The 15794-nt window shown below is 57.6% G+C and overlaps 1 protein-coding gene across 10 annotated transcripts in view; it reads left to right on the forward strand.

The window, feature by feature from the left end:
* KIAA0513 (KIAA0513 ortholog) overlaps positions 1–15794 on the forward strand; it is a 58231-nt gene that overhangs the window by 27007 nt on the left and 15430 nt on the right. For 8 of the 10 annotated variants that reach the window (XR_007455921.1, XR_007455922.1, XM_049622692.1 and 5 more), the window contains exons 2-3: positions 12838–13309; positions 15562–15661. Coding sequence is in view for 8 of the 10 variants with exons in the window: in XM_049622692.1 (XP_049478649.1) it covers positions 12981–13309; positions 15562–15661 (429 nt within the window). In the remaining 2 variants the exon portion in view is untranslated. Of the gene's footprint in view, positions 1–1097; positions 1158–12837; positions 13310–15561; positions 15662–15794 lie in introns of all 10 variants that reach the window. The other 2 variants (XM_049622689.1, XM_049622691.1) reach the window with 1 other exon arrangement.

Here is a 15794-nt window from a genome sequence, read left to right on the forward strand (position 1 = left end):
ACAGTTAGCACAGTGACCCCCGGATCTACGAGTAGGAAAGAAACACAAACAGCGCCTGTGATGAGGCTGGCTTGGACCGTGACCTCACCGCCTCCCCCTCGAGGTGCTGCCACAGCGACGCCGTTAGTAACCGCTCGCTGTTCCCTGGCAAGGCCATCTCACTTAACGCATTCACGGCGTGTTCCGCCTTCCCCTCCAGAAGTGGGGTTGACATTTGTCCTTGTCTTACCTCCCCCGCCTGTCATCATCGCTTCTTGGGAGACGAGAGATGGCGCAGGCTTCCCCTGGAGAGGCCACACACTCAGTCTCGGTTCCCTTGACCGGCGTGGGCTCTCGGCCCCATCAGAACCCCTAAGCGTGTGCGTTGTGCGGGGCCTTGGGCTGAGCCCACGCTCTTTTCCCACACCCGCCGGTGCCCCTTTCCTACACGCACCTCCCGTAGCCAGCACTCAGCGTTGTCCTCCTCTGCCCTCGGAGCGGTCCTGTGTGTCACATGTGCTCCTGCCTCATGATCCCCGAGTCCACTGTTAGCCTGGGCTCTCTCGGGAGCTACAGCCATCTAGTGTCACCTGCAGTGTGCCAGGTACGTCCTAGCCCAGGGGAGCTGGGGGCTGCGTTGGGATGGACGGCTTGAGGGTGTGTGGTTGGGATCCCAGATCCGGAATGTGGATCCCGAATGGCCACAGGCGCCCCTGCCCCTCCCCAGACCTCCACCCTGCACTCTTCTGGTCAGGGACGTATTACAAAAGCCCACCTCCAAGGAGGCCGCTTCTGGACACGTGGCCCCTCGGTTTGAGCGCCTTGGAAGCCTCCGGTTTCAGATTTGGACCAGGCGGTGCTAAGTGTCCCCCGGGGTCACGCTGCAGTGGCAGCTGGCCGCGTTCCACAGTCCACCCCACGGGAAACGTCGGGACCCTGCCGACAGGATCGCTCTCCCGGGGTGCTTGTCCTCCCGTTTCTACGTAGCAGAAACTCACCCGGCCTCCCGAGACTGTCCTTGCCTGTGGGCGTCCTCCGGCCCCCGTGCCCGATGTGGTGCTCGTGCCCCCTGCCCGTCCACACAGTCGGTTAGATCCTTGTCCTCTTTTCCTTAATAGGTGTGCACTTCGTAAAGACTGGGTCTGCGAACTCCTCTGGGCCCCTAACACGGAAAACAGGTTTGTTCGTTTCAGTTGGCTGGTGGAATGCGTTTTTCTTCGCCTCCTGGGTTATGTTGGAAGCCCACTGAGGTCAGGAAGGGGGTGGGTGCCTCCCCCATGCAGCCTAGCAGAAAGGCTCAGGGGCAGGGCTTATAAACTTTATGTTTAATTTTTATTTTTTTAAAGTTTTATTTATTTGAGAGAGATAGAGCGTGAGCAGGGGAGGGGCAGAGAGAGAGAGAGAGAGAGAGGGAATCCCGTGCTGTCGGTGCAGAGCCTGATGCAGGGCTTGAATGCACAAACCGTAGGATCATGACCCGAGCTGAAACCAAGAGTCAGATGCTCAACCGACTGAGCCACCCAGGAGCCTCGTTAACTTTATTGACTGCAAAGTCAGTAGTGATCCTACCGCGTTTCCTCCTTTTAGCTGTAAAAATACGGGCAGCGAGGGGCGCCTGGGTGGCTCAGTCCATTGAGCGTCCGACTTCGGCTCGGGTCACGATCTCGCGGTTCGTGGGTTCAAGCCCCACATCGGGCTCTGTGCTGACAGCTCAGAGCCTGGAGCCTGTTTCAGATTCTGTGTTTCCCTCTCTGTGCCTCTCCCCTGCTCACACACAGGGTGCTCACACACCCTGCTCTCTCTCTCTCTCAAGAATAAGCATTAAAAAATTTAAACAAACAAACAAACACGGCAGCGGTGTTTTTCTGAGTCTTCCTTCAGCTGCTTCCTCCCTTCAGGGAGGCCAAGGGCGTTGGAGGAAGTGTTTGCGGGTGATCAGGGCCGGGTGGGTGGGCCAGCTGCCTGGGCACATGCAGCCTCTGCCCTGTGATCACCTTTGAACTCTGACCTGTGAGATCCCCACAACTGCCCTGGCCCCGAGGACCCTACAGTGAGGAAAGCAGACAAGGCTGCTGGCACACAGGGAGCCCCCCCTGGGGGAGCGCGGTCCTGAGGTCACCAAACCAAGGCCGTGAAGGGGCACAGCCGACGAGACAGTCGCCCGGACACGCAGGGGCCAGAGCGCTCTTGCCAGGTGCCCGGCTCGGACCCACCCTCGGAGAGGGTTGCCCGTGAGCGCCCCGTCCTGGGTGGGAGCCAGGTGGGGCCGCGCACGGCTGCGGAGACGTAACGGGAGCTGCCACTGCCCTCGTCGTCACGAGCAGAGCCCCTGCGGCCACCTGAGAGGCCGCTGCTGCCCGCGTCCAAGGGAGGGAGTCAGCGGGAGGACGGTCCTCTCCCCACTGGGAGCGGCAGCACCCGGCTCCTATTCTGGCTGTAAAATGGGAACGTTGGCGTCTGAGAGAATTCGGCCGGAGCGACTGGTGGTCTGGTGCTCGCCCAAAGCCCTTTGGGACATCTGGTCCTTGAGGGAAAGGGGCCCCCGTGCGCACCTTGGTTACAACGTCCCCAGGCTTGTGCTGCTTCCTCCCTGTGTCGCCAGGAACGTCCTGTCTTCACCCTGGAGGGGCGTGTGCCCCAAGCCCACGGACACCTGCGCCTGGCTGCTTCAGCGCACGCCTTCAGAGAAATACACGTTCCAACGTCTCTGCTTCTGTTACGGAGCCTTGTAGTGCCTACAGGCCTTTTACAGATCTCACTACAGTCGTCAGCGTTGTTCACGTGAGGACCTCCCTGACAGTTTTATTTTTAAAACCGGTGTCTGGGAAAAGTCAGCCTGCAGATGCCTCTGTCAGAACGAAAAGAACCGTATGGCCCAGCGCGCTTCCCTTTTTTGCTTTTGCTCCAGGAAGCCCCACTGAGCTCCTCGCCCAACATAGGTCATTGTTCCCTTGATTCCACGGGCCTGTAAGTTGCCCTGGGTCCACACTGACCAGGAGAAAATCTACGTCTGAACAGCTGCCCAAACGCAGCGACATCTAAGTGGACATTGGTGACGTTTCTTACTTGACACGTATTCGTTCCCTGAAATGACTCTGGCCTCGCGGCCAAGAGGCCCAAAATTCTCTACCTGGTTCAGAGGCAAAGTCGGTGATCACCCGAAGACGATGAACGGATTCGCTTGTCAGAAGCCCTGGGGCTGCTCAGCCCCTGGAGAGGCACATGAGAGTCCTTGTTGTGGTCTTGTGTGTGAGAGGTTCTGAGCAACGGGAAGCGTGCTTTCTACCAGCCTGGGCTGGTGGCCGAGGTCTGGCTGGGGCGCCGGAGGACCGAGCTGTGCGGAGGGGCTCAAGGGCCGGCCCGCTGGGTCCTTCTCTGACTCGGGACCGCGGGGGTTGGGGCGCGTGGGGGAGCACGCACGGTGTTGAGCAAACGCAGCCTGAGCCGCAGGGAGAGCCCTGGCCCTGAGGCCGATTGTTTGCGGCAGGCGGGGTGCACGAGGGGGGATCTGGAAGCATCTCCCGAGCGGAGAGGTGAGGGGGGTTCGCGCCGTCAGCCATGGTTCACGGCAGGCCCATTCGCCACAGGGTGACCGCGTTTAGCTCTCTCTTCTTCCTCCCTGTCCTCCGCTCGGGCAGCTTCAGGGAGGCACAGTCTTCCTGGAAACCGTCCGTTATCATATCACATCGTAGGGGAACCGACCCGGGAGCCAGTAATCTGATAGCTGATCTGCTTCACCGATGTCAAGACCACCCTGGAGACCAGAAACCTCAGCCGAGGTTTGTGTCTCCCCTCACTCCTGCCAAACCCCGTCGATCTTCCCGCGAGGTCACCTTGAAATAAACGCTGTGCGGTGGACCAGAGGGGACTCTTCGGCAAGGTCACCCGCTCGTTTGCGGGCGGGAGAGGGACAGCCAGGCACTAGGTGCAAAGCAAACGTCGAGATTTCCCTTGTGTGGTTGTGGTACCGATGGAAGAACTAGAGAGAGATACACAGACACGGACGTGGGCTTTGTGGGCGCCGTGGCCTCAAGAGGCTTTATCCCCCCTTCTGTTTCCAGACCTCTCTGTAATGCTGTGTTCGTGATGGAGGGAAATGGGCACCAATGAGCCCCACAAGCCCGACTGAGGGCTGGAAACGTCGGGTTCGTAGGGATCCACCTGAAGCCCACATCAGGCTCGAGGCTCACGTGGCTGGTGCACGGGCCCGGGGCCCGAGGTCCCCACGCTCACAGCGCTTTAGTGTCTCGCTCATTTTGTCCTGATGCTCCTAGGCTAGAACAAACACCAGGCACCCCAGTGGGTCCTCAGGTCCTAACAACATTCTGGCTGTCTGTGTTAGTTTCCCACGGCCCCTTGAACGAGTTACACAAACTCGGGGGCTTACAGCCTCACACATTTACTGTCCCACAGTTCTGGGGGCAGTCTGATGGGGCTGATGTCAAGGTGTGGGCAGGGCAGGTTCCTTCTGGAGGCCCCAGGGAAGTCTCTAGAGTTTTCCAGCTTCTAGAGGTGCCCGCATTCTTCGGCCCGACGCCCCTCCTCCATCTGCAAAAGACCATTGTTCCAGCTCCTTCCCTGACTCTGACCCCTCTGCCTCCCTCTTCTGAGGACCCCTGTGGTTATCGTGGGCCCCCCCGGATCATCCAGGACCATCTCCCCTACTCAGGGCCCCCAACCTGCCTTGTAAGGTCACTGTATGTAGGTTCTGGGGATGAGGACGTGAACACTTAGGGGGGACCACTGGTTAGCATACTACACCATGAGAAAAACTATTTTTTATTTCATTCTCCGCTGGACGTGGCCGTTCTCTTTTCTTGTCCCGTGTTGACTTTTGCGCAATACTTTTCTTTGTGGTAGACTGCAGACAATTCAGCTTTGCAAAGATACGAGGTCACGGGAAGCAATCCAGCGTGAGCTAACGGTGAAGCTGTGAACTGCTTCGGGCCAGCAGTTTGCTTTGTGTCTGGAAGATGTCCAGTATTGCTGTATTTTCCTCGAAATCCTGAAATAGGGGCGCCTGGGTGGCGCAGTCGGTTAAGCGTCCGACTTCAGCCAGGTCACGATCTCGCGGTCCGTGAGTTCGAGCCCCGCGTCGGGCTCTGGGCTGATGGCTCGGAGCCTGGAGCCTGTTTCCGATTCTGTGTCTCCCTCTCTCTCTGTCCCTCCCCCGTTCATGCTCTGTCTCTCTCTGTCCCAAAACTAAATTAAAAAAAAAAAAAAATGTTGGAAATCCTGAAATATCCCACAGGACCTCTGTGAGTTTGCTCAGGTATCCCGGGGTGCCCCGGCACCAGTTTGGGAACCGCAGCTGTAGGTTAAAAGCATCCTGGCTCGGCTCCTTGGGCTGTGCCTCATGTGGGAAGGATCGGGGGTCCCCCCCTTAGCTAGGCTGTCCCCTCTAGTGGTGGGCGGCATTCGGCTAAGACGTGGCTCCGGAAAAGAACGTGGTGCCCAAGTCCGAAGAGGCCGTGGGACCCACGGTCGACTCCTGGCCGAGCCCTGGCCCCGTTTCCGGCCCGGTGCAGAGGGGCTAAGGGCCACTGGCCTCCTTAGCCGGTCACACCGACCCTGCCCTCCCATTCGGGCTCCTGCAGTCAGGCGCTTCAGGACACCCTGTGTCCACAACCACAGGGGAGGAAAGGACACTTTTCTTGGGTTATCCGGTTGTATTTTCTTAACAAAATTTAGTACAAAGGCCTAGAGGGCATCCAGTTGATGCTAGGCGACGAAGGCCGTGTGAATTCAATAGGATGCCCATGTCTGGGGAGCGAACCATGTTTAGAGGGTTAAGTCCTGGAGCTTACGTGAGTCTGATGACTGCGGGAGGGACTTCCTTACATTCTGCTTCTCACCCAAGACCCTCACCTTCTCTCTGTTTGGACTCTCTGTTTCGCACAGAGCAGGCGGGGTTGAAAGTCTCAGGACTTGAGTCTCAGGGTCAAGGACTTTCAGTAAAGCAATCAGCATCCGTCAGGGGTGTGCAGTTTTCCTGATTTGCACCGGCCCTCTGCAGCCCTTAGGGAAAGCAAGGCAGATTTTCTGCGGGGAGGTTAGCTCGCTACTTTACGGGAGGTGCCAGCAGGTGACATTCAAGTTGTGGCTGGAGAGAGGTCCAAATGTCCCAGGAGCTCAGGCAGTAGCTGCGAGGGACCTTTGACCTCTGCTCCTAGAACAGCAGGTGGTCCTGTTCCCCACCCACCCACCCACCAGGTGACCTCGCTCAGCCATGCACCTGCCTCCCCCAGCCCCAGACTTCCGTCTCTAAAGTAGGAGTAAAAACAGAGCACTGCCCAACCGTGTGACAGAGTGGTCCCAAACAACGTTTTTACGTATTTTTGTGCCTCGGAAAGCGTCAGCTCTTCTGATAATATTGGCCTCGATGTCCTTTGTTGTCCGTGTCACCGTTGCCACAGCAGGGCTCTCGTTCACCCTCTCCTCGTGGGCCAGGAGGACGAGAACACCTCTCCGTGAGCCCCGCTCTACTCGATCAAAGTAGAGATGCTTAAAAAGAAAATCTTTTAAAAAATGGATGTGGGGCACCTGGGGGGCTCAGCCGGTTGGGCGTCGGACTTTGGCTCTGGCCACGATCTCACGGTTCGAGAGTTCCAGCCCCAGGTCGGGCTCTGCGCCCAGGGCTCAGAGCGTGGAGCCTGCTTCGGATTCTGTGTGTCCCTCTCCCTCTGCCCCTGCCCTGCTCGCTCGATCTCTCTCTCTCTCTCTCTCTCTCTCTCTCTCTCTCTCAAAAACAAATAAACATTAAAAAAAATACTTAAACAAAATGAATGACTTTCCCAGTGTGGGTCTGATGGGAGCTGGATCCTGAGGCAGGAGGCTGGCTTTCTCTGTTTGGGTCAGTCGTCAGGCAAAGGACTCAAACCAGACGCCTTCGTCGGAGGTTGGGGCTTGTGGGACAATCCGGCTGCAGAGGCACAGCTGGCCTCGTGGGTCCCAGTTCCCTGGTGTGCAGAACGGACCCGCCCTTCCTCGCGCACTGCCCCGCACTTAACCCCGAGTGAAACAGATGAGTCAGACTTCTGAATTTGGGGGCTAGTTGGGGTTTCGACCTTACACGCGGAAGGAGGGTGCAGATCTAAAACCCACCGAGTGTGTGTGGCCACAGAACAGACTTCGGGGAAGGTGGTTTGGTAGCCCCCATCGTCAGCCTTAGTAATGTGCGAAGCTCTGACCCAGCAACCCCGCTTCCAAAAGTGTACCCCCAGAGGGAGCTGTAGGGGGCCAGCCTCGTGGTCAAGAGCAGTGGTCCTGCGGTTGGATTGTGGGTGCTGTCGCTTCCTAGCTGTGTGCTTGGGAGTGAGTCTCCAAGGCTTGATTTACTGACGTCGCGTGATGAGGGACGAGCTGGATGGGCGTGATTGTGAGACAGCCTGTCACGGACGCCGGGTGAGCGAGGCTTCGCAGGCCCTTCTCTTTTTTTTAAGAGCAGCACGTCTGATAGTTCTTGGGGACACTAAAAGAGAGGGAGTCGCCTGAGGTGGATGGCCAGGGGCAGAGTTACGGAAAGTTCCGGATTCTCCCCCAGGGAGCCTCGTCTGATTGCTCAAGGTGCAGAGTTTGAGCAAAGCCCCGTGGGGATGCGGCTGAGCAGCCACAGGAAAGCAATCTCCTTCCGAGTTCCTTCTGCAGCTGGGGCCTCAGGGCAGGGCGGGAAAGCCTGGGTGGTGTGGCGGGAGGGGCGGGGAGGGATGGGGGAGGGGAGGAGGTCAGAAGGAGACCACCTTGGCCTGACCCCGCCTGCCCCTTTGCTCCCGTCCTGTGCGTACAGATGCCTGTGCCTAAACTCCTACCGCAGCTGTCCCTCAGCCTCCTGGTTCCCGAACTTTCCAAAGTCCTCGCTGCCTAGGCCCTTTGTGTAGGCTGTTCCCTCTGCCTGGACCACTCTCCTGTGTCAGAGGACGCTCGCGTCTTCTCGGCCGGTGCTCCTTCCCGCTCGGCTCATATCCGCCTTCCTGACCCCCCGTCCAAAGAAGCCCTTCTCGTCGCTCTCGGGGACATCGCCTGGGGACTCGCAGCAGCGCTCAGTACTTCTGAAGCTCTTGTTTGGGTTTCTGTTTCATCAAGTGTCTCTTACCCTCCCGTCCCCTTACCCCTCCTCCGCCCCATCTCTTAGCCTGCGCCCGCCCAACACCAAATGCTCCTTACAGGCTCGTCCGTGACTGGACCCCCAGCTGCTGGCGCATAGTAGCTGCTCAGTAAGTATTTGTCGAGGGCACCTGGCTGCCTCCGTCAGTAGCACATGTGACTCTCCACCTCAGGGTGGGACGTAAAACCTACTTAAGAAGCGAAAAGAAAAGAGATACCTGTTGAATGAGCAGGTTGGGTGGTTAAGGCCTTTGGGTTATAGGTTGACGTAGAATTTTATTTACTTGTTTTTATACATTTTTTAAGCTTATTTGTTATTCATTTTTGAGAGAGAGAGAGAGAGAGAGAGAGAGAGGGCGCGTGCCAGCGGAGGAGGGACAGAGAGAGCGAGAAAGAGAATCCCAAGCAGGCTCGGTGCTCTCAGCCCCGAGCCTGACCTGGGGCTCGATCCCACGAACTATGAGATCGTGACCTGAGCCGAAATCAAGAGTCAGATGCTCCACCGACTGAGCCACCCGGGTGCCCCCGAATTAGAATTTTAGCCTAATTTGGTTGGTGGAAACTTTGTGCCCCAAGGCCCAGGAAGTGAAGTGTAAGTACGATCGCAGGAAGGCTTGTTCTACTTCAAGGCCACAGAAAAGCATTTTCAATGTGCATGCGGCGTAGTTGGAACGATGCTGCTGTGATTTAAATCCCCAGGTCTCAGAGTCTGCGGCCCTGGAGTGGGTTCGGGAGCCTCCAAAGGCACTGGGGCACGATCCACAGATGTGTTTTCTTCGGCCCACGAGGTGTTTTGAAATGAATTCGAATTCGCTGCCCGCGTTGGGGAATTGGAGGATTTCACGCAGTGCATTTCCGCAGTTCTTCGGAAAGCTCTTTAGATCTGGTGCCGCTGGGTCCCGAGTGCCGCACCTGGTGGCTCCGAGCGGGGACGAACGAGTTGGTTCCCGAGGGGCCACTCCCTCTGGCCGGCCCGACAGGTGGTCACGCGAGGTGTGGGATCCTGTGTGTTCAGAGCGACCGTCCCCTTGTCCTGCACGGAGGCTCATAATGATGCGTCCTTCCTGAAGGAAGACGGTGGGATGCTTCCGAGGCCCTTACCACCGGCGGCTGCTTCTCCCTGGTGTCTGAGCTCCGTGGCCCGATTCGGCAGCCCTGCCTTCTCTGCCGCGAGGGATGGCATCCCCGGGCTGAGGGCCCCGGGGGCCGGCAGTGTGCGGTGACCGTGCCCTGCTCTGCGGCGGGCCTGGGTCTGCACGCTGTGGCCCACGGCGCCCTCACACGCCAGGACTGGGCCCCCCGCCCCTTCCCCCCCCCCCCCCCTTTGTGCCTCTCCCTCCTTCCTGAGCCCACGGAGGAGGCTTCTGGGAAAGGATGACCTACTCCCAGAATTTCGAGCTAGGGAGAGCTGGGAGAGCCGCTTGCTAGCCTCAGGCCGGACCAGAAATAGCTGTGATAATTCGATCTGATCGTGAAGCCCCGAAGCTGGGGGTTCTGCTTGGGTACGTGGGTGCAGCCTGTCCCACCGCGTGACACTGTCTCGAGGTACGGAAGTTTGTTTCCCTCTCCCTCAGAATTTTCACTTGTTCAGAAACTGCATCCCTGTGATGAAGAACAAAATCGAAAGGTGCCAGGACTATAATGCACTTGTCTTCTTTTCCAGCCCTTTTCTGTACGTATGCTTCTCTGTTACATAAGAAGATTACAATTCACGCCCTACAATATTCGCAGCAGCCAGACCAGGGGACGGCATGCTGGGAGGGGGGGGGGGGGGGGCGGGGCGCTCAGGAAATATTTTTGACTGCAGACTGTTTTGTTTACTTGGCTGTGACGTGAACATCATTCACTCACGTTCTAATTGTTTCCAACTGCATCATTCACTGATTACTGTTGCATCACTTTGTTAGAATTTATTTGCCAGTTTCCTGTATTTAGATCCCACCCCCCCCCCCAATTTATCAGGATTAGAAATACTGTTGTTGCTGGGGCCCCTGGATGGCTCCATCAGTCAGGTCATGATCTCACCGTTCATGGGTTCGAGCCCTGCATCGGGCTCTGTGCGGACAGCTCAGAGCCTAGAACTTGCTTCGGATTCTGTGTCTCCCCCCGCTTTCTCTCCCCCTCCCCTACTCGAGCTCTGTCTCTCTCTCTCTCTGTCTCTCAACAATCAACATAAAATAAAAAAAGAAACACTGTTATTACAGGGAGCATTTTTCTCCACGTAACTAGCTTTGAGTTGAATTATTTTCTTAGGATACATTTCTAGCATTTGAATTCTTGGATCAGAGGATAGAAAAGTAAGAGCTATAGAAAATACTTTCCAGGCATACCTGGCTGGCTCAGTCAGAAGAACACAGCACTCTTGATCTTGGGGTCATGAGTTTGAGCCCCACGGTGCGTGCGGAGATTACATAAACCAACCAACAGACAAATAAATAAACAAATACATAAATAAAGATAGTTTCTAGAGCCTTATTTATCCCTATTGTCAGGGTTACTTGAGGGTATTAACTTGACCGTATCCTCATCAGCGTTTAGATTGCATTTTAAAGTTTCTGCTAACTTGGTACCTAATGGCACCAAATTGTTTTAATTTGCTTATCTGCCTGTGTGGTTATTAGTGCTGGCTGAAGAATTGCCTAAGCATTTAGCAATAGTATTTCTCCTTCGTGACTTGCCTATTTGAATAGTTTGTACATCTACTCGAATACAGTGTTTTCGGTCGGGTTGGGGTGGGTGGATTTCTGATATGTGTGATTTTTCCATTTTTAACATCCAGTGTGTTGTTACAGGGGTGGTCTTCTGTGCTTTGGAGAGTCTGAGAAGGTGGTGGCCAGAATGATCTTACAATTCAAGCCTGACTGGGACACCTGGGTGGCTCCGTGAGTTAAGCATCTTGACTCTTGATCTCAGCTCAGGTCTTGATCTCAGGGTCATGAGTTTGAGCCCCATTTGGGGCTCTATGCCGGACATGAAGCCTACTTAAAAAAAAAAAAAGAATGCAAGCTAGACCACAGTGTCTCAGTCGGGGAGACCCCGGCCCAGAGAGCAGAGCCCGTGGGCACAGGTGGTGGGAGGGGAGTCTGGGCCGCCCCCAGCTCCAGACCATCACTCCTCAGTCTCTGCCTCTCTGAGTGGTAGCGCTGTCTCCTGAACCCCTGAAAACCCCACGTTGCTCTCCTGGCCCAGAAAGTTCTTTTAGGTGGAGATGTTCGCTTCTCTTTTTTGGGCCAGCGCAAGCTTCGTAGGACTCTACCGAAGATGTGTCGTTGTTACTCCAAGAGCAAGGAGCCAGCGTTCCGTCTCCCTGACTCAGGGCATTTAAAAATATCCTGGGCTGGGGAATTCAGAGGAGCCCGTGATCGATTTGTGAGCATCACGCTCTTAACAGGCAGCAAAGGCGGTTCTGATACTGAATTACGCTCAGGAGACGCACTGCGGCCGTGTCGCTGGCCACCTGTCGGCTAGATGCTTGGGGTCTGCCGAGGGTGAGGAGGAGGACGTGTCCGGTCTCGAGGTCGCTCTTGTCTGGGGGAGCTGACGCGGCAGGAGGGTGAGATCTCGCTTCCTGCTGAGCTGTCTGCCGCTCCTCACCCGGGAGGGAGGGTCGCGGAACCGGTGGGTGACTCCCCAGCTGGCAGCCGGGAGACCCCGTTCAGGTGCGAAGGTTCCGGTCCCATCGTGGACCCTCCCGGCCCTTCGAGCACATTCACGGGCAGCTGTGTCCACGCATTCACAGACGTGCGGCCAACACTCCCTTAGTCGAGGCCGTGCTGGAGGCTGGATGGCTACACAGGTGCTCCAGGGGCTCTTACTCCAGAGGGATAAGCAGAGATGCTAATATCTACCCGTGACGCTAACGGAATTGCAAATGGGTGCAAATAAAATTTGGAGGGGTGCGGAGGAATCGCTGAATAGTTTTGAACAGGGGTGGCGTGAGCTGCTCGGGAGAGGTGGGGCTGTGTCAGCCCTGGGCGATGGACGGCATCCGGGCAGGGGGAGGCAGGAAGAAGGCACGGAGCGGGAAGGGGGAGCGGCAGAAGGAACGGGTGCCACGGATGCACGCCGTCCCCCAGCCGGCTGTGTGCAGGGAGGGGGCAGGAAGGAGAAGGGGGGTCCGGGCGGCACACGATACTCAGAAGCCGTCGGAGGGCGTGCGAGGGACGCGAGAAGGGACGTCTGTGTGGCGGCCTGCGGAGGTTCTGGGTCTTGAGTGGAAGACTCCGCAGAGAGGAGCCCGGGAGGGAAGAGATGCCAGGCCGGCAGCCGAGGGGCCCCACGTGCTTAGCAGAGGTGGCTTTTCCCGCCGAGCTGGGCGACACCGTCTCCCATGGCCGCTGACTCCAACGGCAGGGAGCGGGCCCGTGTGTCCTTGGTGATGTTCTGATTCTAGCCCGGGGTCAGCCTTTTTGTTTAGTGGCATCAGTCTGGTGGCCCAGAGCAGGGGGAGGGCCAGCAGGCCCGGTGCCTCGGAAGTCTGTTGAGTTTGGAGGAATCCCGATCGTTGGTGTGTATTCGTGCGTTTATTCGACAAAGAGTTACCGAGTGCCTACCACGTGCCAGGCGTGTTGTGACAGCAAAGTAGACGGTGGCGAAATGATGTCCATGTAGAGACGTCCCGAATTCTGGACGTCTGGAGCCTGTTCCCTATCCAGGGAATCTTGGGGCCTCGCTGATTCGGCGGAGTCTGGAGTCTCCGAGCTGCGTTCCCCTTACGCGGGCGCAGCGGTAACGCTGATGTGCCTTCCCTTCTAGATGCCTTAGGGCGCGAGAGCCGCCCCAGAGGACGCCTGGTGGCCGGCAGCGCCCGAGCAGCTCCTGTGCGTGGCCTCCAGCTCCCACTGACGCCCCCGGGAACGCGGTCCGCCGGCCCTCCCGCCTGGAATCCCCCCCAAACCATGGAGGCCCCGGAGGTGCCCGTGGGCGCGCTGCTTGACTTCGGGACTGAGCCAGCCGCGCCCTCGCCCCTGGAGGCGTTGCCTCCGAAGCTGCAGGATGGGGACAGCTCGCAGGGCGACGGGGCTTCGGAGAGCGAGACCACGGAGTCCGCGGACAGCGAGAATGACATGGGCGAGTTGCCCCCACACCCGTCCTGGGACCGGTACCGCCGCTCCTCCTCCAACGAGTCCTTCTCTTCCAACCAGAGCGCCGAGTCGGCCGAGGACGAGGAGACCCAGGAGCTCCGGGAATTCATGCGCGGCTACGTGGACAAGATCTTCTCTGGCAGGTGAGCCCCCGGGACGCGGCTCTCCGTCGGGGTGGGGCTTGCGCTCCCGCACCTGCCGGTGAGGCCGGAAACTTTCCGTTTCCCAGACTCCTCTTCGTGCTCGTGGGCAGCGGGGCCTTCAGCAGCTGCCAGGGTGGGGGCCCTTCCTTGGTCCTCTTTCTTTTTTTTTTGTTTTAATTTATTTATTTTGAAAGAGAAAGAGAGCCCGCGTGCGGGAGGGGACAGAGAGGGAGAGAGAATCCCAAGCAGGCTCCATGCTGTCCGCACAGAGCCCGACGCGGGGCTCGAACTCACAAACTGCGAGATGAGGAGCCCAGCCGAAGTCGCACGCCCAACCGACCGAGCCCCCCAGGCGCCCCGCTTGCTCCTCTCTCTTGCCTTTCCTTCGCAGTTTTTTGGGGTGTAAATAGGCGCCCTGGCAAGGGAACACACGGAGCGGAGGGGGGTTGGGATCAGGCGGAGGAGGGGGTGTCTGTGGGTGGGCCCCCGCTTGTCCATATCTCCACGTGGGGGTGGGGCGCAAACCCAAAGCCCTGGGCTTCCGACGTCAGCCGTTGCCTTGCGTCCCGGCCGCCCGCTAGTCCCTGGCGGCCTTGCCACCCGTCTGTGGTCTGTGGACCCGCAGCGTCAGCGTCCCGGGAGCTTGGGGCAAGTGCGGGTCTCGGGCCCCAGCCAGGCCCACTGAGTCTGAATCTGCATTCTAACCAAACCTCTGCACTCTCTGTACACGCCCTTCCGTGAGAGGAGCTGAGGACCCCACAGGATAAGTTTCCAGTTTTATTAACACAGTAGGAACTTCTGCCTGTTGACACAGTGCAGAGAGGCATTATTTCCTACCGCGATTTGGGTCCCTTGTTTGTAATCTGGCAAGGTTGACTCCTGCCTTTGCCAGGTGTATCTCCGTTTTCTTTGCAGTTAGAAGAGGGAAGACCAGGGGCCCCCGGTGGCTCAGTGGGTTCAGCGTCCGACTTCGGCTCAGGTCATGATCTCACAGTTCGTGGGTTCGAGCCCAGCGTCAGGCTCTCCACTGGCAGCTCAGAGCCTGGAGCCTGCTTCGGATTCTGTCTCTGGCTCTCTCTGCCCCTCCCCCGCTCGTGCTCTGTCTCTCTCTCAAAAATAAATAAATATTTTTAAAATTCTGAAATACACAATAATAAAACATGAAGAAAAGGAAAAAGAGAAAAGGGAAGAGCTCAGTGAAATCCGAATATCGGACTCTCCCAACATGCATTCGTGTTTGATTTTGAACGCATCCTGGGAGAGCAGATCTGGCTCCCTCCTAATTCTGTTTGACTAACACTGGAATGAGTCAGCTTCCTCTGAGCACACCCAGTTAATGAAAGGGGAGAAAGCCCAGAAGCCTGCTAATCTGTCGGGAAGGCCGATCTATATTTGCCACAGCCCGTCAGCAGTACGGAGCAAGGACAGCTGAGCTGGACGCGTCTTCGAGAGCATTCCAGAAATCGCTGCAAACCGGCTGGCACCTTCTCCTGTTTCATCCGGTGTTGGTATTTTGGGATAAGTGAGACCAAGATGTTTCCCACAAAACCTTAAATAAATGAAAAATCGCACGAGCTGATTGAGCCTCAGCCTTCTGCCGCTTCTTTGTTTTGCCTCTGCATGTGGGGTAGTGTATCGGCTTTCCACGAAGAGTGATCAGAAGTGGTTTGAGGTCGGGGGAGCGTTCTGTTCCCCCACCCCCTCCAGGGTCCCCCAGTCTCCCTCACACACAGAGCCAGGATCGTCAGAGAGGGGAGCAGGCTGGGTCCTCATGGTAACTGACCGTGCCCACCCCCCCGCATCAACCCAGCGTGTGCTGCTGGGGCTGAGCAAGTTAGCTGTTCTGGAATGTGCTGTGGCTCTGTGCTGACTTCACCAATGAGTGGGAAGGCGGCTGAGCTAGAGAACGAGGCCCTCAGAGGGTCGTGTGACCCCGGCCGGTGCTCCCATGTCACGGGAGGCAGGACCGAGGGGATGGGACAGGGGCTTTGGAGCCGGGACGTCTGGATGGAGCTCCCATTTGCCACTCGCCTGCTGTGTCTGGTCCCCTGAGCCAGTCTCCTGTCTTTGAAATAGAAACGACCCCATTTCCTCGTGGGGGCCGCCTGAGGGTGGGGTGAGCCGGGGCCGGGGAGGGGGTGTGGGGGGGGGCAGGGCAGTACTTACTCGTTCCTCCTCCCCCCCGTCCCCTGCTGTGGCCGTGTTTGTTCCAGAGGACTGAAGGTTGCTTTCTTCTCCTCTGTTCCTTTCAGGGAGGACTTGGACCAGGAGGAGAAAGCCAAGTTTGGGGAGTACTGTAGCAGTGAGAACGGAAAAGGCCGGGAGTGGTTTGCTCGATACGTGAGCGCCCAGGTGAGGGGTGGGGACGGCAGGTGCTGGTGATCTGGGACACTGGGGCCACGTCTGCCTCACCCACTTTGGAGGAAGGAGTCCAGGGAAATGACCCAGCAGGAAAACAAGTAAAACTTACCCAAAGATGTTCTGA

Source organism: Panthera uncia (assembly GCF_023721935.1).
Source record: "Panthera uncia isolate 11264 chromosome E2 unlocalized genomic scaffold, Puncia_PCG_1.0 HiC_scaffold_20, whole genome shotgun sequence".
NCBI classification, from domain to species: domain Eukaryota; kingdom Metazoa; phylum Chordata; class Mammalia; order Carnivora; family Felidae; genus Panthera; species Panthera uncia.